This window comes from Leuresthes tenuis, unplaced genomic scaffold (genome assembly GCF_036924035.1).
Source record: "Leuresthes tenuis unplaced genomic scaffold, fLeuTen1.0.hap1 SCAF_15, whole genome shotgun sequence".
Classification (NCBI taxonomy): domain Eukaryota; kingdom Metazoa; phylum Chordata; class Actinopteri; order Atheriniformes; family Atherinopsidae; genus Leuresthes; species Leuresthes tenuis.
The window spans coordinates 4910235-4934009 of NW_027325369.1; the positions used below are offsets into that span (position 1 = coordinate 4910235).

The 23775-nt window shown below is 40.4% G+C and overlaps 1 protein-coding gene across 7 annotated transcripts in view; it reads right to left on the reverse strand.

Moving 5' to 3' along the window:
* Positions 1-1139: 1139 nt before the first annotated feature.
* larp1b (La ribonucleoprotein 1B) overlaps positions 1140-23775 on the reverse strand; it is a 29820-nt gene continuing 7184 nt past the window's right edge. For 2 of the 7 annotated variants that reach the window (XM_072365719.1, XM_072365715.1), the window contains exons 5-19: positions 22832-23005; positions 22070-22195; positions 21660-21828; positions 17692-17836; positions 17387-17564; positions 14097-14284; positions 12935-13294; positions 9460-9574; positions 8888-9057; positions 8172-8278; positions 7464-7624; positions 7188-7332; positions 5247-5356; positions 2879-3006; positions 1140-2643 (exon numbers count right to left, since the gene is read on the reverse strand). In XM_072365719.1, coding sequence (XP_072221820.1) covers positions 2377-2643; positions 2879-3006; positions 5247-5356; positions 7188-7332; positions 7464-7624; positions 8172-8278; positions 8888-9057; positions 9460-9574; positions 12935-13294; positions 14097-14284; positions 17387-17564; positions 17692-17836; positions 21660-21828; positions 22070-22195; positions 22832-23005 — 2543 coding nt within the window. In that variant the 3' untranslated portion in view covers positions 1140-2376. Of the gene's footprint in view, positions 2644-2878; positions 3007-5246; positions 5357-7187; positions 7333-7463; positions 7625-8171; positions 8279-8887; positions 9058-9459; positions 9575-12934; positions 13295-14096; positions 14285-17386; positions 17565-17691; positions 17837-21659; positions 21829-22069; positions 22196-22827; positions 23006-23775 lie in introns of all 7 variants that reach the window. The other 5 variants (XM_072365721.1, XM_072365720.1, XM_072365718.1 and 2 more) reach the window with 4 other exon arrangements.

Consider the following 23775-nt stretch of genomic DNA (forward strand, 5'->3'; position numbering starts at 1 on the left):
AGGTCCTGTCGGGAACGGCTGAAACACTAGTTGACTGAACGTTCAATGTCGTGGATTATTGATTTGGAAAAGCAGACAACCGTGGACACATGGGTGAGACACGTAGAACTTTTAGAGTCCACGGAGTAACAGACAACTAGAATTGTCCGAGAATTATATAATGCATTCCAGAGAGAGACGAAACAGCCAAAATGAGACACAAAAGACACTGAATGGCTATAAAAAGATGCTAAATAATTTGAAGCTGAGACAACGTAACCTAAATAGAATGCATATTACAATAAAATTGCAAAAATAAACGCCATGGGTCACAAGACGACCCAAATGAATAATATCAGACTTAAAATAACCTCACTGAGATGTAAAATTATCACAATAACACACAAACTGACAATTTCCATCACCACCCTGCCCCAGGACACCCGAGAATCCAAGCTCCTTGTATCATTAGATTTGGACAAGGGATTGAAAAAGGGAGCAATTTATGATGCAGTGTTAAGCTGTAATAGGGCACTGAATTGAAAAATCTAACACAGAACATAGTATTCTATTCATTTTCTACACTCATTTTCCCCTGGTCTGGATACTAGTAAGCTGGAGTTTAACAAGTTCTGCAGTTTATCATTCTGCTTTTAATTACCCTTTGTTATTACCTTTGCTATATGGATTTCAAGGAAACAATTTATCAAAAAACACACTAATGATATAAACTACCTTTATTCAAAGAGCATTTTATGATAAACCACAGTGTGTAATATACACAAGATACCTCAGAGAATATGATAGACGAACAAATCAAAGCAACTGAGTTTCATCTAATTGGTCATATTTAACGTTTTTATTTAAAATGTGGCCTACTGCTGTCAAAATACCCAAATATTAATTAAGTTTGAGCGTTATAAGGTGCACCTGAAGGCAGCAAATCACCCACCCACCACCGTTATAAACTCAGGCTGGATTTGTTTGCTCCTCCATTTAGGCCTTACACTGCGTTTTAGCTTCGTGATGACAGCCAAGTTTACCGCTGGGAGCGGAAACCTGTTGATCAGGCTTGATGGTTCGCCCTTGGCGAAACCACAGAATATCAAAAACAAGAGGTACTAATGCAAAGCAGGACATATCTCACACACACACACAGGTTGGTACAATCAGCTGTTATTTTATAGATTTTTTTGCATTTTACAATTCTTTTAACATGCTTTTTTTTTTTTATCCTAATACACTCAAAAACACACTACCAATAAAACAAATCACTTCTTAAGATCAAACGGGTAAATTGAATAGCAAATTGATTTTTTATAGTATTTACATTTTTTTTTCTTTTAATTCAACTCAAGTTCAAACCTCTCAAGTCCACCAAAGAAAAGGAAGTTAAAGTGCTCTAGAGCACCAAGCCTCAAACGTAATACAAAGCCAACTTCAAGCTAAAATAAACAGTTTTTATGATGCTAGCTCACACCCTTAATTCCAGCAGAAATATATTTTTTTTAAATCATTAAACAGCAAAAAAAAAGCCTTTAAAAACTGCAATGATTGCCTAAGACTATTCCATCAATCAAGTAAATGGGAAAAAAAGAAAAACAACAAAAAATGAAACAATAAATTAAACTATCTGTGGGTGTAAAATGGGATTTAAGGTAAAGCTTTCCCATGTCATGATTTCTGCGGGGTTTTTTAACATTAAAAACCAACATAGTTGATCTGCGACATGTGGCTGGCAGACTGAGAAACGTGTTGCGAGAGGAGCAGCCTCGTGGGGGGTGGGGAGGGGTCAGTCCTTCACAAACCCACGACTGCTGCTTTCAACTCGATTGTCACGATGAAGAACGGAAGGTGTTTGGAAAAAGAAAAAAAAAAAGACCTGCAAGCGGTGCCCCTTTTTCAATACATTTAAACCCCAAAAATTCATTAGGAAGACCTTAAAAAAAAGCAGGATTTGGACAATTTTGCAGCTTCTGATGCACTCCTGACGTCATAATGAACAAGATTTAAGGCACACAAGACTATCTGCGGTATCTCTTTTCTTGGCAGACTAGAATCACAGTTTAACAGCTCTTTGCAGATCAGAGCGGTTTACAGAGATCAATGTATCTGAAGAGTTTGGCATCTGAGATAAAAAGGCAAAAATGCAGGGGAAATGCATTTTTTGTTGTTGTTTGTTTTGTAAACATGCGCGAACAGATTCAAGCTCGTTGCTTATGCTTGTTTGCTTTAAATTAAATGCACTGATAAAAACAATCAAATTAAGTCGACCACGCTCAGTCTCTCTTCATACTCAGACGGTTTGCCTCTAAGAGAGAGTGAATGCTGAGCTGAGAGCCGCTGCCACCTACTCCACATTTCTTCTACTCAAACCGACATCAGGAGGAGGGAGCTTCATTTGTGTGGTGCGGCGCTTTCCTTCTTGCCTGCTCGAGCGTCGGCCTTCTTCCCATGGGCCGGTGGGGCCGCTCCCATTTTCTGGGTGTTGTCTTTGGGTGTGGTCTGTGCGGTGGAGGGGGCAGGCTGGGAGGATGCGATGGAGGATTTAGAGGCCTGCGAGGGCTTTGAGGTAGTGTTGGAAGGATGTCGCCGACGCCTCCCTTCATCCCCGGCCGAGGACGAGTGACGTCTCCTCCTGCCTCCTTCCTCTCCCATCGGTGGCTGCAGACAAACCGTCATCACATCAAAACACACATATTACCACAGTCCCCTGCCTGGTCCTATTACTCCATTCATCACTTAATTCATGATGATCACAAATTAGTTTGTATCGTCTGCCGAAAGTTTTAACAAACCCGGTTTCATTTTCAAAGGTTAGATGAGAAAAGAAGAATAAATGGAGATTTTCAGTCGAGGTTTTTGGCTCAGAGCTGATTGACGTCTGGCTGACACTCACCACCACCCGGAAGTCCTCCAGGTTCTTGAATTGGGAGAGGTGCTCCTGCAGCTTTGGGTCGATCGGCTGGTTCTTTATCTTTGAATATTTCAGGAAGGCCCAAAACTTCTCCAGTCCATACAGCTGACCTGGAGGGAGGGGGGAAACGAGGAAGAGCAGAGAGGACCGAGTGGATATCATCAGTTGAGTCATAAAACTGGGCAAAACGGGCCTGTTTCAGGCGAACTCCAATTAAACCGAGTGTTCTTGAACCACTTGAGATAGGAATTACAAATATTCCATTTTCAAAAGAGACCAACATCTGCACTTTACAGTCTATTCACTGTAAGTGTGAACGACAACAAGTAACAGGTGTGCAAAAGGAGATTTTTTTTGCCTTTATTTGATGCCTGCAGATGACCACAGCTGGCAGCCCGATGCTGTCGCAAGTTATCGTGTTACCAAGTTTAAATATTTAGTTTTTGATTTTCCTCAGGGGACAGAAAAACCTTTCAACAACTAGTTTGAATTTACTACAAAGTTTTTCCTCACCGAAGATTTAAAGTCCTCGACACCGATGTTCTATCCTCACTTTGAGAATTCCTCTGAATATTTGATACATCAGCCACAAATAAAAAAAGCCTGCGTTTTAACTTCAAATTGCTTTCAATGCAGACAAACCTGATATGTATGGCTTTTAGAAGAACTTTTGGGGTCTTTTACCGTGCAGCTGTCAGCAGAGAAAAGAAGAGATGGAACAACAAACCTATGATGTCGTCAGATTTATATCTCAACTGAGTTTGTTGGATGTCGGGGTTTTACGATATACTACTGAAATACACATTCTTTATCTGGTAGTCTAGATATCTGGTATCTAGTCTTGAAATTTAGGAGGGGTTTTTTTCTTTAAATTTTCAAAGCATGGAAGTAAGGCTAATTAAACCCCAACAGAGAGATGCTTCTCAGTCAAATATTTCAGTGCCCGCTGTGTCGTTCAGTCCGCTTTAGTCAGCGATGGATCAGTCTCCGCTCTGAATGAGAAACATTTGACTGAACACCAAAATAACCCCCGAGAGAAAATAAGTGGTTCCAACCGTTACTGGCAATCCTCCACCCTGCTCCACTGAGTAACTCAGTGTTGAAACAGGTTGAGAAACAGACTTTAATCTGATTCCCCCCTCCTTTTTACACAGTAAAAAAAAAAAAAAAAAAAAAGAGTGATGAAACTGCAGAGATCTCTGAGAAGCTAACAAACACGTGGCTGACAGTAAAGTATCGCACAACGACGTCCTTTATCGAAGCTGACGATAGATAGAGAACAATTTGAGCTGAAAGGGAGAGAACAGGAAACAGTGACACTGTTCTGTGTCAAAGGAAGATTTTTGAGTGCTTTTCATATCATCTAACTTGCACCATTTGCAACTTTTGCGTTACTATAAAACTCAACAATGAATAAAAAGTGGTTTTATCATTTCCTGAGGTCACTGCAGCTGACCAATCGGAACAGACTGGGGGCTTAAGATGGGGCTGGCTTATCCAACAGCATTTTGCAGGAGGTCAAACAGCTCTGTGCAAGCCGATTCGGACGGAAAGACCTGCAATAGTAGTTAAATCAAAATGTATTATTGCTGGATGAGAACCTAATTTCTCTTTCTTTTTTTACTGCCTACATTATGTTTTGAAGAGCAAGTCTAGTAATAACTAATAGTAATTTATCACAAACTTAATTTCATATGTTAAAATCCTTAATGAAAGATTTATACGTGCAGATAAGCTCCACATCCATGTATTGGGTAGCAAACCAGCTGCAGGTCGGTTCCATGATTGATTGTGTTCAAAAAAAGAAAAATACCCAAGACCACAGCAAATGTATGAAGACGGATGTGACCAGTTTGCTCATAATCGGCTATGAAGAGTCTAGATGGGTGCAGAAAAACGGCCTCAGGTGGAAATAAAGGATGGCCTGATGTAAAATTAACATGTTATCTCCGTCCATCGCTGCAGTTTGAGTTGGCAGCTCAGCAGGACAGGCTTCAGAGAAACAAACTGCCGTCACTCTGAGCTGCCGGGGAAATGATACAGGGGTATAAGGATGAGTCTGTCATCTTAATGTAACCCATTACTAAACTTACTGAATAAATTGCTCTCTGATTTGCATAGAGGCTGTGGTTAAATTTCCAGTCAGCCGACAGGAAGTGAGTTTCAACAAAATAAATCCTACAAACAACTGAATTAATGGTGATTTATTTCCTTTACAGCGCAAACCTTTTTTTTCTTTCATTATTTCATAGAAGTCACTGATGAACACAGATGTGGTCTTACATTAAGAATCTTGCTGTGCTGGTGACGTGAGGTTTAAAAAGCCTGGTTACTTTTCGGTGCTCTTTACCTTTCTCAAAGTCTCTGAGGGTCTCCTCTTGAAAGTCCTTGAAGAGATCTAACCTGAATCTCTTCTCCAAACCGTAGCTGTAGTATCGGAAGAGACACTCCAGACCATACCTGCAGGAGGAAAACAAACATTTACGATGAAACAAATTCATATAACAATCAACTGTATGTATATTTAGACTGACTGTGTGTCATGTGGCCAAACCGATTCCTACAAACTTTTCAGACATGTTCTCACAAGTTTCAAACATTTCACAACAGTCAGCTGTTCATTTTATGGATTATTGACAGCTATCAATGCAATCGGCAGATGAACCAGACAGACGGGTCCACCAGTTTCTGGGTAATGAAGTTTATGTGAGTGGCTGCAACACCAGCTGACGAGGAGTAAATACGCCCTCAAACTAAGGCGCCTTAAGCGCACACATAGCAATGTTACTCAGAGGCAGCCCTAACTGTTAGCCCTGTTCCATCGAATAATGACACCTAAACACCGCAGCCAAAAAAACATCCAATTAGATTAGTTCTGTATGAGGAAGGCAGTCGTTTCTTTAGATAAATGTTTCTGTTCAGAGGCGAACTATCAATCTGGAGACTCGAGATGAAAGCGCAGACTGTTGCCTTACTTTAGTACAAACCTTGCTTTATGCAAACTGAAATGATTAGTTTATTTGTCAAAGGACAAAAAAATGTTACATTAATTCACGACTTACGACCTAAGTTAATGAAAAAGATCACAATCTACATCTTCCAGCTCAGTCGGTGTGATTTGTTCAGTTTGGGAATGTTTTGCATTTTCCAAACCATCTGTTGTCATTTTTGAATGAACTGACTGTTTAAAGTGGAAGAAAGAATTACGATAGTAACAAACTCAAACATCAGGTCCCCCACAAACTAGAAATGGGGCTCAAAGCCATTATTGTGTGGCTTTTGTGGATAAGTGACTCTAAATGGAACAATTTCATTGATCTCCGAGTCTCATTTCCATCACAATTTGCTTTGTCAAAACGTACAAAACATTTAACCCCTGAAGGCTCGACATACACCGTCCAGCCAAAAGTCACGCGCATCTTTCACTGAACCAACCTTTAGGTTTGATTATGGCATATTTTCAATAAACTTATCTGATGTCACAAAATATTTTTCCGTCCAGTTTTCTTGTATTGATGATTGGAGTCAGACAGCAGTGAACAACCTCCTCCAGCCTATCCCGAAGGTTTTCAGTGGGATGAGGATCTACTCTGTGGTGGTCAATCTCATGTCTCACACTCTCTGAACAACTCTTTTACAATTTGAACCTGATGAATCTGGACATCGTAGAGTATGCCCATGTTACCAGGCAAGAAAAAAAACAAAACAATCTGCAGATGGGAAAACCTGGTTATTCAGTATATTCAGGTAGATGATTGTTGAAACCCCAGATCATAATCCTGCCCCACAGGTTTGTACAGTAGGCACCAGGCATTTTGGGTGCAGCACCTCCTCCACTCCTCTTCTTACCCTGTTTTTTTCCCAGCTGACTTCACTAATAAATGGTTCTCTTGAGTCTGCATTGCTAAGTAGTCCCAATATCTTTGGTTCTCTTAGCATTGTGTGTGGAAATGCTCGTACTTTCACTTTCAAACATTGCTGTGACTTCTACAGTTCATTGTAATTTACAACATTCAAGTGATCTCTGATCATGATCATTCAAGATTGAATTCTGACCACATTTCTTGCTGGAAGTTGATAATTCATCACCACCCTTCCAGGTCTCCTTAGTCGTTTTGTTTGCTTGATGCTGACCACTAATTTGACCCCTTCTGAAACAGAGTAACACCTTTTAAAGAAGCTACCCGCCGCTTCAGTTCGGGTTCAATAACTTGTTGCCATCTGAAACATACGAGTCGCTTCTTTCTTAGGACATGCAGCGTATGGAAACGTCATCTAATATCCCCCAGACCTGTAATTTTCTTTGGCGTCTTCAACTGCAAACTGTTTGAACTCCTCATACATCTTCCTGTTGAAGTTGTCTCTGAGGAAGAAGGACCAGAACCTAAACAGAGTGTTCATCTCCTGAGACAGGCCAATCCCCAACCGTTTCCTCTCTGCAGAGAAAAAGAAAACCATCATGTTAATAATACACAGGAGGCCGATACAAAGGCATTTCTTCTTCTTTGTAAAACATTGGGGTTGCAGAGCAGAGGGGTGTTTGCTGCCATGTTTATTGATGCTATACCATTAAGGCACCGTCGGCGGTACTTGTGATATCCCTGCTGAGTGAAGCCGTTGTCCCTCAGCAGCTCATGGGATGGATGCCAGAATTTAGGCAGAGACTGGGGGGTGCAGCCGTAGCTTCCTGACAGCGGTGCTCCTTCTGAGGGAGAGGCGTTGGAGCTGCTGTGGAATGATGGAAGGAAAGACGTTTGAATGGCGAGGCAAACAAATTCATATGCTCTCTAACAAATATAGCAACACTTAATCTCTGTTAAAACAAGCGTAGTCTAAGACAACCCAACACCAAATATTATAGATTCATTTCTCTTTTTTCTCTCCTTGATACAATTCTAAAACATGGTAAATTGAATTCTCACTTTTAAATCGACTTATAATCAAATTCATCATTAGCTGTAGTTCTTCACAACTAGACTTTCATGGTTTCCAACAAGCACTGAAACCAAATTTATATTGCGGTGCAGACTTTTAGTCAAAAACCGCAAAACAGTCTCGTTATACCTCTGCATTTCCACATCAACTGATCAGGACAGGTGGAATAGATCCATGTGAAACATTTTAACACATAAAAAGCAAATGCAAAGCAGGGCATCAACAATGGGATGGTGCATTTTTGGGTTTGCTCATGTAACTGAAGCGTCACCAGAAAGACTTATTAGAAAGAAAGAAAGACTAATTATCACTAGGTTTTACAGAAATCGAGCGGTCGGACCTGATGGATGCAGAGCGTGGCCGGTGTTCACGTGAGTCCATCACCCAGCCGATGTGGGCCTCCTGAGGAGGATTTGAACTGTGGCGGGTCTTCTTCTTTCTCGGCATCTGAAATAGACAGGGGGTCTAACATAAAAACCTCTTTATAATCAAATCAAACTTTAGTTGAGTCCGTTTGTCTAATTTGGGCCTAACTCAACTTTACACACAAAGTAGGTGAAAACAAAACAGTGAAAAGTACTTGCAAATCCTTTCCAGATAATGGAACAATGCCTCAACACCAATGCATAACAGATAACAGACAGGCACTGCCTGCCTGCAATTTAAGCTCATGCTGAAGCAGTTTCCACAGAACAGCACAATGCAACATGGGAAAAAAAGAAAAAATGATCGCACAAACACAACACTGAGATCTATCAAGCACAATTCATATGAAATCAGCCACTGTAATAGTTATTTCTAAACCAAAAATAATCCTTCACAATGCTCAAGAAACCTCATGTATTGAAATATCACATATTAAACTCTTAAAAAACAAAGTTAATTTGTCGGTCACGCAGAGGCTGGTCTAACAGCTAAAAATGATCCCATAAAGTGACAGCATCCATCCACCATCACACTAAAGAGCTAAACAGATGGCAGGATGCGCATGAGGGTCCACGATGTGGATCCAGATTGTTTTTAAGAGATTCTTCAATCTGTACAAAAAGAGCTCACCTGTCCATCAATGGTGCCGCTCTCCTTCATAACGGGGTAGAAGCGTGGAGTCTTGCTGGGGTCCTGGCGTCCAGGGGTGCGAGGCGTCCTGGGGGTCCGGGGTTGGTGAGAGCTGGGCGACTCCGGGACTGTTGTCGGTAGAGAGTGAGCCAGTTCTGCTCCACTTTCCACTGAGAACACACATTAACATGCACAAAATGTGATTTTGCGTCATTAGTAGTCGCCATTCTGCTGATTATTTCCCATAATGACTGATGAGACCGATTCCATGTCATGAGGACAACAGCTGTGATAAACATGGAAAGAACTGGTTTCACCATTAGTCTCAATATTTACCATTTACAACCAGCATAGCCACATGTCAGGTACATTATTGTGCCAATATGATGCTTATCTTGCATTATATTTTACATCGGCAGCTAAAGCGCAGCATCAATTTTTGTGCATGACATCTTTAGGTGAAAAAGACAAAAATACTAGTGTACTTGTCTATAAGTAAGAACATATGAAAACATCTTTAGGCGAAAATGCAGAAAGCAGCACCCAGAATGCATGCAGCTCCACAAACCCACCTGGCATGGGAGGAGGTGGGACTTCCTGGTTTGGGTCAACAGGCACTTTGGGGGTGAGAGTGTCAAACTCATCTTTACTGATGACATTCAGCTTCTTGAAGTTCTCGACGTCCTGCTGGGGAACCGAAATGTGTGCACAGTCAAAAAAAAAAAGGTACTTTGCAAGTTACCAGCAGCGAAACGTCTAGAGCCTGAACTAAAGCTAAGCAAACACGGATGTGAAAAAAAGCTGTATATAAAAAGGAAAATCAGTTACATTTACATCTTTAAATACAAATGACCGAACTTCACGTCAACTCAATGAGCACATTATGTTATATCTTAACAGGAGAAAAAGAGGAATGCAAAACAAAAAAAACAAACGTAGATGTTTTTAAAAATGCCACTTTTGTATTTTTTTTGTATAAAATGGATATTATTGTATTTTCTCTGTTAAATGCAAGAAGAATATTCTACAAAAAGTGTTGTAACCCTCCATTTCTTTTCATGCCGGCACAACACTCCAACCTCTCAGGCCTCCAACAGCCTGTTTGAACTGATAACAGCGGGCCATGATACCACCAGCGGCTGCAGCCATGTGTGACACACAACAGATGTGTAGCAGACTTTGAACTTTACACGTCAGCGTAGGACGGAACGTCGTATGTTTGTGTGTGTGTGTGTGGTTGTGTGTGTTCAGGCGTAGTATTTCCCACATGCAGTGACTTTACTGACAACCTTTGAGCCTAGAATGAGCTGACGCTGCTGAAAACAAGGATTAGAATATTTAAAGGAACCCGAATGTTCATATTTCATATCGGACTCAATCCATTTAAATTGCTCCAGTTTATTTAGAAGGGCAGCATTATATTCTAAAATCTAAAATCTACTGATTATAGGGGGAAAATTGGCATGAAACATAAGATAAACCAATTAAAATGTCAGTACTGCTGCATTCAGGTGTTGAATTAATTTTAAAAAAGCATTACATTAACTAAATATAGCATTTGATAATTTTGTTAGTTTTTAATGATATTGTAATATTTGGTGACTTCAATCTGTATTTTCCTAGGTGTAGACTTTAGACACTTTAAATGAAACGCATTACATATTTTCTTCTTTCTATCGATGACAGAGTCTGACTGATAAACAGTAAAATGGACGTGTCATTGGGACGAATCCACTTTTGTTTGTGCTGGAGTGTTGGAGCGTGCCAAGGCCAGCGGGGCGTCAAGAGTCCCTGACGTTCAGCCTGCTGCTGGAGCTCATGCGTATCAAAGGTCAACAAATGGCTTTTACTCTCACTCTCATTTCCCTTCTGCAGACCTCTGACCCAAAACTTCCCTTTTACCAAGACCACATCCAGCAAATTCAAGTGCTGCAGACTGTACATTATCTGTCAATCCAAATATTGAGGGTGAAATTTATCCATTTATTTTTGCCTTTTGAAGTTCCAGTCAATGTGCTGGTCCTTTTCTCCTCTTCTGGACACTGACCACCGCAGTTTTCTTCTTTTTAAGGCTAGAATTGTTCTGATTCAACGAGCATGTCTCTGATTAACTCCTGAACAGTGGGAGACTATTTGTTGCCTCATGTAAGTGAGATCAAAGGGTTTTCACCTTTTAATTTTTAGTATGAATTTTTTAAACTTGTTTAATTTGGGAGTATAAAGGAAATCTCAACAAAGAAAAAAAAGACAATACTATCACCGTTGTAAAACAGAATCCTTGCTCTCACATAATGTTGCATCATTCTGTGGAACCTATATTTAAAGTTTGTACGTGTGCGGTGGTTTCTGCAGACACTGGAGCAGTTCCAAAAAGAAGGTCACTCAGTTCTGGAAAGCAGCTGTGTGACACGCACGGTGTCCGAGTGTATTTTGGTCCCCCTTTTCACAGTTTAAGCTTTAACGGCTCTGGCCGTAAGACTTTACGTCACAGTGCTTTGTGCTGGGTGTCCATGTGCTACAGATTGCAGGAACAGGGTATAATGTGTCAAGTGTACGTGAAGTCATTGAGACATTTTCAATGAGAATGATTTGGGTTAAAAAGAGCTTATACTGTTATGAAAATGACAAGATAAATCCTCCATTTTTATATCCATGTGAGAATGGTACTTATTTATATACTTAAATAAGCTGCAGAACATCTCGAATGTTTTTTCACTGAACACACTTCAGTCAATAACGCAGTTCCCGTTCCCTGCTAAAACACAAGGACAAAGGGTAGGAGTCCAATCAACTAGCCAAGCCGACCTGCAACTGTAGCTCGACGAAAATGCATGTAAACATACTGTTATTGCATTTTTCTGGAAATATTTTAGTCTTAAACCGTAAGATACAAATAAAAAAAAAAACTGCATTCATTTTTGTCCCTTACAAATACACTGCACTGAGTGTATTTTGTATGAATAACCCACAGCTCCACTTAGCAACCTGTACATGCTAAGTGGCTCTGAGGTTTGATTTTGGACAGTAACCCATGACTCACTGTCACAATGACTGAAGCTGGGCGAAGCCTAAATACATCAGGGAGTAAATGTGAAGCAGTTGAAAAGCAACAATAGGAAGAGGAACGCAGTAAAGGTCAAAAAAGCAGAACAAGCTGGAGAATACACCGAGACTTAAAATGTTTAATGCTGCTATGACTGCTCTCCATAGAAAATGTAATTCCAGATACTTCACAGGTCCCAAAATACCTTTTGAATAGTTTGGGTGAAGTTTCTGAGAGAAGCAGTCCTGGTTGATCTTCTCATACTCTCTGCAAGAGACCTGCTTAAACATGCCAGCTAGACTCCCTAAACTGATGTAATGTTATTTAGTTTACCCACACACTGAATTAGAGTTCAGATATGTAGAATTTTTTTCTCTTCACAGTCACTTTTCACGTCTTTTTTGACCAGTAACAGTAATCAGTTAATGCTCTGAAAATGTCTAAACCTTATTATGATTGTGATCTGAAACAGTTTGAGTACAAAATGGATTTAATCAGCTTTACACATTCAAAGTAAACAGTAAGAATATGGAATATATACATTCCTTGTGTTGTATGCGATTGCCACTACTTGTGCTTGTTTTTGTTTGTTTGTGTGTTTGTTTTTTCTCTGCTTGTCTGCTTTCAGGTGCTCCTGGTGGCGCTAAGGCTGGATTCCCAACAGAGACCATGGATTGTTGTCTGTTTTGTTTTTACAGGTGTAGCAGCTGGTTGTCTGGTTTTTGTTTCCATTTTTGTTCTGTTTCCTCTTCTTTACTCTTCTTCTTTGCTAGTCCCCCGGTCCGGTTCAGCTCTATTACATGTCATATATTGTCAACAGAAATAAATAAATGGGCATCAAGGGGAGCTTTACATTTATAAAACTTCCCTTGGCAAAGCAAATCTGTTTGGCATGAAAGGTATTCAGACTACAATTCTGCTGCCATAATGCTGGACAGGACAAGGGAAAAAAAAAAAAAAAGGAATATATACATTTCCATATTTGTTGTCTATGTTGAGCCTACCTTGCTGCACTCAATCTGTTCCTCTCCCTTCCACAGGTCCTGTTCGTAGTAGTACAGCCCGTCATTGATGGCTTTAGCCAGGTCAGTTGTTATCTTGGCTCGGGACTCATGGTTGCCTGTCCGGTCCCCACTTGGGTGCTTACGGATGTAGGGAGGAGTCTGGGTGACGATGAGGATCTTGTTGACGTCTTGGTCATCCAGCTCGTAGTCCGAGTCGTCCTCATCCGACCAGTCTGTGAACTTGTTCTTCCTGGGTGCCATTTGCTCCATCTCCTCATCAAACATGAAGTCCAGCTCCTCCTGGTATTGCTCGACCTGCGGAGGTGCCTGACGGCTGGGAGGAGGTGTCTTGCCATCTCCCTGGACGACACAGTGAACACAAAGGCATTAACAAAAGAACAGATGAGACAAACTGGAGAAAAATGATAAACTGGGACAGGAGTTTTGAAATTAACATGTTTCTTTTTTTTTTACAAGAATATGTCAAATTGGAACCAGCTTAGTGTGTAAATGGGGAAAACTGAGCAAAGTTTTGTCCCCACAAGTGCTTACAGTTATGCCTAGAAAACTGGAAGCTAAATGAGAAATGACAAATGAGAGTCAAAGAGAAGGAGGAGATGAAGACAGGCTAAGATGAGTGAGAGGAAGAGCTACTCAACTGTAGGGGGAAGGAGGTCAGGCTGGAGCACTGAGGGGGGAGATGAGCCAGCAGCACACACGTCATCGCTGACATGCTGCTGGCAAAAAGATGGAGAAGGACAGGAGGAGATGACAGGTGACAGCAATAAAACAATGGAAGAGATGATGAGAAAGGATGAAAGATGGAAACATGGATATGTGTGCCTTATCCACCCAATGTGTGCTGTGGGAATTGGTCTCTTAAATCTTCGAATAAGAATGTGTATTCTTTGCTCAATCCTGTATTTTTTCATGCTTTTATTTCTTAATTCAACATAGCAAAGTTAATATAACCAACAACAGACTGTACAGGGCCCAGATGCCAGGTTTTTAACCAAAACCAAGAGGCAGGACCACATCACTCATGTTCAAACCTCTTTGTGCTGACAAAACCTCCATTAAGGCTCATTTTTGCAGTCAACATTTAGGGAACCATTTCACTGAGGAGAGTTCTTTGTGACTTTTCCCTGTTCCCCTTTGATACCTTTGGCTTTCCAGAGGCCTGTCGGTGGCGTTTCTCCACTTGGATCCAGGCGTCGGGGTTGGGCTTGGGAGCGACCGCCTCTTGAGAGTCGTCCGCGGCAGGGAGGGACTCCTGGCTGGAGGAGCTTGGTTCAGCAGAGTTTTGAGGCTGCGCTGACCCAAGAGGAGTCTCCTTCACAGGCGATGAAGCTGAAAAGCCCAGCACATCATGCAGACACTCAGACGTCTGTAAGCGCACTTTTATAATCACTCATCACTTTGGCAAACTCTCATTTAGGTGCAGCGGTGAGGACTAAAATCTCAACACTGTACAGGTCTGTGTATTTCAACGACAAATCAACAATGTTTGGTTTTGCTGACTGATGGCATCCAGTTTTACTTGCTTACATTTATTAAATCCTGTATCTTTTTTTAAAATCATTTTAAAAGCCGCCTTCCAGTGGTAGAGCAAGAATCTTGGCGTGGTGGACGGGCTTATGCGTGCGAATCTTCCCAGATGAAAGATTTTAAACATGCAAGAACCCTCAAACAAAGCTATCATAACTACCAGTAACCTTGTCCTTGAAGAAGGTGGCGAATGTGATTATGAGCTGCTTTGGGAAGTCTGACACTGCTGAGAAATGTATCCCTCCACTCCTAAGTGCTTTTATTACTCATAATTAGCCACCAAGTGTCCAGATACATCCAGGTTTCACATCGTTACGATTATCTACATTTTGTGCCGTACTGATCCACAACAGCTGGCTTAAATCAAACACCCGTTTTGTGCTTGGCTTACTTGTGATGAAGTTGGCTTTATGTACCCTACTGAAATTAACGTTGGACAGAATCCTAATCATACATTCACTTGCATTCATGGCGAAACAGCGATAAATTGAGACTGTTAATGCTTTAAAAACAAATCAAATTTGGCAGCACTCCTTTTTGAAAATCATAATAAAACCCATGTAAGTACATGCCAATTTCTTATAAATAGGTAGTTTTATTGTTTGAAGGTATAAAACAGTAAAAGTTTGCAGACTTTAAAGGTGACATGATCAGTGACCGCTTTGACCCACTAAGAGTAGACATAGTGAAGCAGAGAGAAGCACTAATGGCCTTTTTCCAACATGTGGTAAAGAACGACTCAAATAATAATAATTAATAATTCAAAGGCTCTGAACAAACAGCCTGTTACAAACTTAGTGCAATAACCACTTTAATGTACCCTAATGTAATAAACACACACACAGTGGAGTTGTGCGTCTTGTTTCTTTGTCCCGGCAGCTTCACACATGCTGCAAATTTAAACCACTGATCACGCCCACGGTGTGAAGTGGAAAATTAAGCATAGAAGAGCTGTTAAACCGCACTGTACAGTACCAAATTACAGAAAATAAGTCATGATTCCTGACATTTTGGGGGTACTCCCATCATATTCCATTGAGCAATATTCATCACATTGCTTGTGTATTTAATCAAGGGTTTAATTTTTAATAACTAACAGTGGTGAATTCCTTACTTACTGAATGACACAGAAAGCACTTAACATTGTTTTTACTGTCAACAAATTTCCCAATAAGATGAATACCAACCATCTGTCTCTTAATTCTTTCCAACTTACTACCACGTTTATAAGTGCTCACATGTAAACCTTCGGTCTTCTAAAACCGGTGATTTATTTTCAGCCGATTAATGTATAGATTAATTTAGTTCAATAGAAATGCTCAGAAATGGCAGGACAGGAGTAACTGCTGGAAACGGGAATCTCACGCAGGCTATTCCCTGCACAGTTAATCCATATTTGCTGCTCAAGTGGTGCTCATTTGGCACAGCAGCATGTTGTAGACAAAGTCTAGAAAACACTTTATATTGTAAGCCAACGTTCAAGTTCTGCTCATTGGTGGCTTTGGGAATTTTCTGTTTGTTTTTAACCCTCTAAGCGCCATGGTCGACTTAAGTCGATAAGATGGTGTCCTGAATAAAATAGCCCATTGTGGCAAAAATAACGTCATATTTTGTTCCTACTCTCCACCTCTGATTAGCAGACATGTCACACTTCACCTCTGATGCAAAAAACGTCATCCCTCTATATAAAATTTTCGTGCTACAGCAAGTTCAATCAGTACGAGTTCTTCACCGAGCAAGTACACCATTGAGCTACAGCAGCAGAGCGATATAGTCAGCATTAGCAAGTATTTCTTTCAAATAATCGCACAATGTCTAACACTAAAAAGTTTATCTGCAAAGAAGCGCTGGGTCTTCTATTGGGTAATCCTGATTCTGAAGAGGAAAATCTACTTTCGGAAGATAAAGGTCCGCTGTCCGCTACTCCGGGTGCTCGTGGCGACGTGTTCCCGCCCCGCGTCCCTGCCTCACCAGCAGTCGGACAAAGTGTTTCCCTACACCAAACACCAACTTCAGATCATTTGCCCAGCAACGTAGGTGGTGAGGAAAATATTTCACGGGGTTGAAGTCTGTGATCGCGCAGCCAGTAGCTTGACAAATCTCGATGGACATGTCAGACATGGTCAGTGGGAGAGCTGGAGGAAAATGTAGCGGCGCAGATTATGCGTGTAGCCACAGCCATGTGGACACATGACAGGAGCGCAAGGTGGCACAAGTGGTGCATTTAGAAGCAGAAGCGCTGTCACACAGAGCAGAGCTAAGTCAGCCAACATGCATGTCACTAAGCCAGGTTATGGAAATGCAGGCTTTGAGTATTTGACTGATGAGGAGGGGTGCCAAAATTGGATAAAGCTATTGGATCATTTTTCGGCCATTTATTAGAAATAATTTACAGTGTTGATTTACTCTGCTATTTCCCTGAACATTTTGCATTGTATAGCACATTGAATATAGAATATTGAATATAGCACAGAGATTAAGAGGGGCATATCTGGGGAAAAAGGCTGCATTTCATCATTGAAACATTTCATAAGAATTCTATAATCCAAGATGGCCGCCACCCCGTGACATCATAATATGCAAATTAGGCGTGTAAATTTGCTTCCTACATAAACTTTGGGTCATCCTTAACATTTCTCTAATTTACAGAAAGTCTATCTCTTATCAGTTTTAAGATATAGCCTTTTGAAATTTATTTGTCAAAATCAAGGATTTTAGAAAAAAAACTCTGGCACCTAAAGGGTTAAACATCAATGGGGCATGTCAGGCTTTGAATACACACCGTTTCTGTTTTAAGTAAGACACCTTCCTTGTTGGTTGCGGTTTGTTTCGCGTTTGCTGACAAAACAGTGAATTTCACCAGATTTCATTTGTCACTTGGTGTGAAAAGACTCGAAAACTGACCGGAATTTGTGGAGCCAAGGTTCTGTCGGGGAACAAACTCGGGACAGTTGATGAGCTGAGAGAAGTCGGTGCGAGGGGAACCCACAATGGGAGGGACAGGGATGGGCCAACGTTCAGGCTCCGTTTTACAGCGAATCCTGTCGTCCACCAGCTCCACTTCTGTGCTGCTTTTCAGAGCCTGCAGAGACAAACGCATATAAAAGGTTCCAAATCCCAGATGGAAAGTCATATACAAATGTTTAGCTTGCAAATGATACTATATGAACATTCACAGATCATTTGACTCAATGATGATGTGAAATTACCTCCACAATGAGGTTTACATCAGTGGTGAGAGCCTGAACTCTGTGGAAACTGGCGATGAGAGAGATGGGGAGGAAGCCCTGTGTGTCCATCTTTCTCCTCAGGAAGAAGTCTCTCTCCAAGTTGTGGATGCTGAAGTAGTATTCACTGGATAAAGACAAGAAAATACATTTAGTCCTCATTACAAGTTTTTACTTTCATTTCAACTGGAATCTCTGACAATGACAACAAAATCTTTACTGTTGAACGCTGATAAAAAAAAAAAAGAAAAGCTGGTCTTGCTGACATGAACAAATTACTCAAGTTAAAACAACCACTGAGAGCAACAGTAACAGCTTCAACAACCAGGTATTGATTTAAAAGATATTATATATACACAGCAACAGTCTTGGATGTAAGAAGTACCTCTGAGAGCTGTGAAAAAGGCTGTAGGAGTTGCTGTGTTTTATGTGAAATCCAGTGTTTTAATCTGTATTAGAGACCAGTGTTCAGGTTCACCAGAGAACACTGACTTTCTCAAGTAAACAACATTGTTCTATGCTGCTTTGGATGCCGTGCCGCTGGAATGACCTATGCTGGTAACCTCTGGCACTTTTTAAAAATCTGTTATGATGCATAACCATGGCAACGGGAAAGTTTTTTTTTTTCTGCATGTGGAAGCAGCTGATTGAGCCCCAAAGCCCCAGGTAGTGCTGGAACATCAAGAAGGCAGTATCATTTTTTCCCTCACTTAAACAAGGCTGCAGTAAGACTCAGTTTTAAGACTAGATTTCAAGAATGGCGCCGCCCTAGAGGCAGGCAGCCTGCTGAAGGAGCTCTTGACATTCTGTATGCTTCTTTGCATCTTCTTGAGATTTTCTGCGGAGCTTTTTTCTGTGGAAACACAGATTTCATTTCAATAATTGTCTGAGCTGGTTTGGATGAACTTCAGCTTGTAAATGTGTACATTTTTTGCAATTTTTGTTGATGATCCATAACCATGGCAACAGGAGAGTTGTAAACCCATTGGAGACTCCAAATCAAGATGAGCTGAGGAAGAGTGAATGGAATTATATTTGGGCAGACAGCTGGTAGACAGATGGGTGACAGTGCATGAGAAGGTATTACATTGCTTGTTAGCAACAGATGGTGTAATCCTGATGGGGTAATCCATTTCACTGAAAAGGAGCATCTCTGTTCCTCAGCTGTACCCAACTGTATGCTGTGAGTTTCAGTCCATGTTGTCTACTGAGAGATTTCACCTATGTTACCTGCAGACACTGAATGTACTCATCAGCTCAGCTGCTGCCAAGCTAAAAAAAAACAAAAAAAAAAACAATGCTTCAATCCATTCAAGGTGAACATTACTACCACACCTCTCTCACTTACACAACCTTTCTAAATGTTTGATTTTATTATGCATCTATAACAACAGCATATATTTGACATTGCAGCAAACTCATTTCCCTATTGAACTGAACATTCTGACCAGAGCACCAAATGTAGGTTGGTCCCTAAAAGCTCCCGGTCTAATTCTTGTCACAGCACTTCAAGTCACCATGGCATGCTTTTGTGCGCACACACACCAGCACTTTGATTTGTTGAGCTCAGCCTGCAGGCAGTGAGATGTTATTTCATGTAGAGTGATGCTGGCTGAGCGAGCAGCCTAAAAAAAACTCTGATAGGAAGATGAGAACATCCTATTTCACTGTTGTCCCTTACACCCTCTCCATCTTCCTCTCACAAGTCACCATTCTATCCGTTTTTTTCTCCCCCCTTTCTCAGTCTGCATATAATTCATTGCCTGTCTCCTCAAAAGCACACAGTCTATATTTAGAAGTTCACCTCACTCTCACCCTCCACTGGTCGTCTGATCTTTAATGAGGCTAAAGCTGCTAGGAAGACACAGAGAGCACGCTGCCCCCTGCAGGCAGGACTGTTTCCCTCAGATAGTCAGACCTCAGACCAACACATTTAACTATACAGCTGCCATACAGGGTTGCAGAAATATATATATATATATATTAAGAGCAAATAAATACCATGTGTATTTGAACTAAAAAGAAAGAGGTGGAGTGCCATAATTATTTCTAAATTCATTACGTTTATTTGTGGAAATTTCTCTATCCTCTGATACGTCAATTGAGCAACAATGCTGTGATGGAACATATTTGAAAGTATGCAGCCTATACTTAATTACAGTAAACAATCATTAACCGGTGGTTTTCCAGCCTCAGTGAAACAATAAAGTTGCATTTAAAGCAGCATATTACATTCAACTGCAGTAAAACACTAAATAAAGACTAAGTTACATTAAGTAGCTCTATTGTTATTCAGATTTACTGTGATGTGTGATAAAAAGTGTATTTTTTAAGTGGAAATCTGGACACACATTTGTTTTAGAAACTTAATGGAGAGCACAAACGATAAGAGACACACAGGTTCGTGTAAAATTTGAGTCACCGAAATTCATTACTCTGGCAACACGATTCAACTGAAGAACTACATTAGCTGTTTTAACTTTGACCAAACATCTACAACAGCAAGCAGCACTGCCACAACAACTTATGAGTCAAGAATTAATGAGGCACTGTGATTGCAAAAACTCTGAGAGAAGGAAGGATGCCATCCAAATCTGTGGCAACTTGAAAAGCTAAAGACAAATGGCCTTATTCAGTGGTGGAGAGCCCCAGCTCACCTGGTTAACCGGCAGTTGAAGATACTGGACCTAAGGTATAAGCTTCCATCACAAATTCCCTTAATAGAAATGGCTATATCTTTATCCTACAACCAAACTAAATGGCAAAGAAATTGGTACATAAAGCTAGTCAAGATAGCCATATCAGGAAATTTGTTGATTTCAGAGGACTTGTACGTAACATACAGTGTGTACAGTACTGAGCTCAGACACTGGTACAGAAAAGATGTTGCTTTTTTTCCCCTCCAAGTTATCTTGTTGTTTTTTAATGCATAAATAAAAAGGGATTTCACACTGATATGATTGATTGTCATACTATGTGTGATTGCACAGTAATTTAGTGATGCAATACCCTGAAATGCATCTTTAGATGCATCAAATCAACACCAGATAAATATAAATGTATCAAATCTTGAGGTCAGTGAAGATTCATAGCTCTAATCTTTAATTACTTACATATATTTTCATATAATCTATCTTTACTATTCTCATGCACTATCTAGCAACGAGCCTTATCCCACAAAACCACCCCCCACTATAATTCAGGGTGACCAATGAACTGTAAATCAGACTTTTGAAAAGCTACAAGTACAAACAGCTTGAAAAGTGTTCGATTGTGCGTCGATTGAACTATTTATCAGTGATCAAAATGATTGTTGTCAATTCAACATTGTTCAGCTGGAATCTGCTGAACAATGGAAATGTTAATGTGAACTTGAACTGTGCAATATCTATGAGATGTGGAAATCAAAATTAAAAAGCAGAGTAATAAATACATGAACATATTAGAAGATGAGAATTCAATTCTCTGCATGTTATGAGTTTTTTTTGTTGGGAGGAACCACTTCTTTTTCACTTAGTATATTAAACTCAAAAGTTGACACATCGCCACACGTCGGCCTGTTTAGACATCGTATTGTATTACCACTTGGAATGACTTTAGATTTCAGCATTACCAAATCTTGCATTTAGGGCGTGAGTAAAATAAGCTCCATCTTCTTTCTCCTTCCTAATTTCTCAATATTTTCCCTTCTAATTTAGATTTGTTTGCTTTTAGCCAAACTAACCAAAACTAACAGGGCAACAAAAACAATTGGCAGAAGAAACAGAAGAACATTCCTTTAAATATTATGCTCCCATCCCAGCATGCAACATGGAGTAATGCTCGTTCACCTCCTCTGAAGAATGTGTCTACGAGCTTCCAGGTGTAGATTTGCTTCTTGAAGTGCACAATCAAATTCTCTGCAGCCAAACAGATTATATAAAGAGTTGTTTTTTTTTTAAACAACTTACATTTGCCGTTTGATGTATTCCTTAAGAAGTTTTTCGTCCACCGTGTACATCTGAACCTTACTGCCGTCGTCATAGTAGTAAACCATGTTGGTACCGAACTCTGTAGAGGCCTGAGTGGAGCCATCTGATGACTGAGTGTCTCGGAAGTTCAGAGAGTATTCATACCGACCTGTGGAAGCACAACAGAGAAAAACATACTCAGTGCTGAGGCCAAAAGCAAGACAAGGTGACAGAAGATCCTCGAATAACTGACCATAATGCAGCAAGAAATAAAGAAAAAAAATAACAGATTGTGGACAAAGTCGACTTCCAACAATATCAACTTTCTTCACTGGGGCAGGAAGCATCTGACTCATTTGTGAAATGTATCCAAAGTATAGAGGGTAATAATGTAAAATTCAAATTCGCACCCCGTCCACGACCTCTCCCACGTCCACGGCCCTTCCCCCGGCCTCGAATGCCTCCGCGAACACTCCCACCTTCACTTCGGATGCTGACAGTATCGTCTCCATAATCCCGCGGTTCTGCTCTCCAACCTGCCGATGGGGAAACATGTTTGTTCAGAGTCAGCTTTCCATGCACGTGGGGGGTTGACAAAGGATGGGACCTTACATAATCTAGAGAAGATTTATATCATGAGCTACATAGTACTGTTGAGGAACGTAATAAAACAAACAAATTAAACCATTTCCAAAACTACTAGACTAAACTCGGAGTGCCGTAACGCCTAAAAAATTTGTTGTAAACAAACCCGACTAGTCAGATTATCTACATCAATTTTTGAGGTTATCGAAAGCACAGCTAAAACTTCTAAGACTGATAAATATCCTGGTATTTCACAACAACTTGCTTAAGTTTTGAAAAGTTCTGATAATGATCTTACTCTTCTAAGTGAATTCCAAAACTCCAAAGCGACATCTTCATATTTATTTCACAGACCACAATACATAAAAAAAAAAATGAATGGACCCAAATGCCATGCTTTCCCTGTGCCATGCATTTTGGAAAACAAGATCACTGTAAAGACAGATGGCAGCTGGGGAAAAGTGGTAAGCAAACATGAAGCCATATCAGAGGGGTAAAGAGCAAACAGCAAAGCAGTGAGTAAAGAAAAACAGGGGCAGATGGTGAGAAAAGAAAAAAAAAAAAAAAGTGAGCTGCTGGCCACTTACTCCGGCTGCTATCATGTGCCCTGTTATTATGGAGGGTTTGATTGGGCGACGTGGGGTCAGGTGAGTCACCGACGGGCTCTGTGTCCGAGCGAGTTGGGCCCCCACTAGGCGTCTTGTCGAGATCGTCTCGGGACACTTCTTCCAGCGGCAGAGAAACCCACTTACGTTTGTAACCTAGCCATGATTGCACACCGAGAAGACAGCTTGAAGAGCTTTGGTCCAAAATGCAAAGAGTAAGAAATTTCCAGTTTGGAACAATTTCATCATCAGCTGAATTTCAGCAGGTTAGGTTTCTAAGGGAGATTTACGCACAACTATACCTCAGTAAATTACTAACACGATACGAACATTTCCTGTCTAAATACCTCATCATATTGAACTTTCAAGTTGGAGATTTAAAAGCTCTTAACATTAGAAAGTGTTGAAGTTTAAAAAAACTTTAATTGTAAAAAAAATAAAATAAATAATAATGACGCTTTGGGTTTATAATCTGCATGCTTAACTATAAAAAAATAGACTTAAAAAAAACAAGAACTGACTGAACTGGCTGAGTTATGACATGTTCCAATTGCTACATTACATGCTAATATCACTAGAATGCGCATCAATATCAATAAAATCCCAACAGATGCTGTATTTATTACATTTATCATCATCTTAATAAATCTTGCAAGGTTGGAATTAAACATACCATATCGCCTTTAAAATGTGTAAAATCAACAAACACAACAACAACAGCAAGTTAAAACTAAACAAAGCTATAATGTCTGCATAAGGTACGTTAACAGGAGGTAGCTTTTGTTACCCTCCATTTCTATTCTAAGCTTACCTAACCTCAGTCTCTTATTTAGAGGCATCAGCCTCTCTGAACTCTCAGACAGAAAGTATATGTCTGAAAATGTTCAATTATGGCTCTGTGTTTTCTGGGTTTCATAGACTTTGCC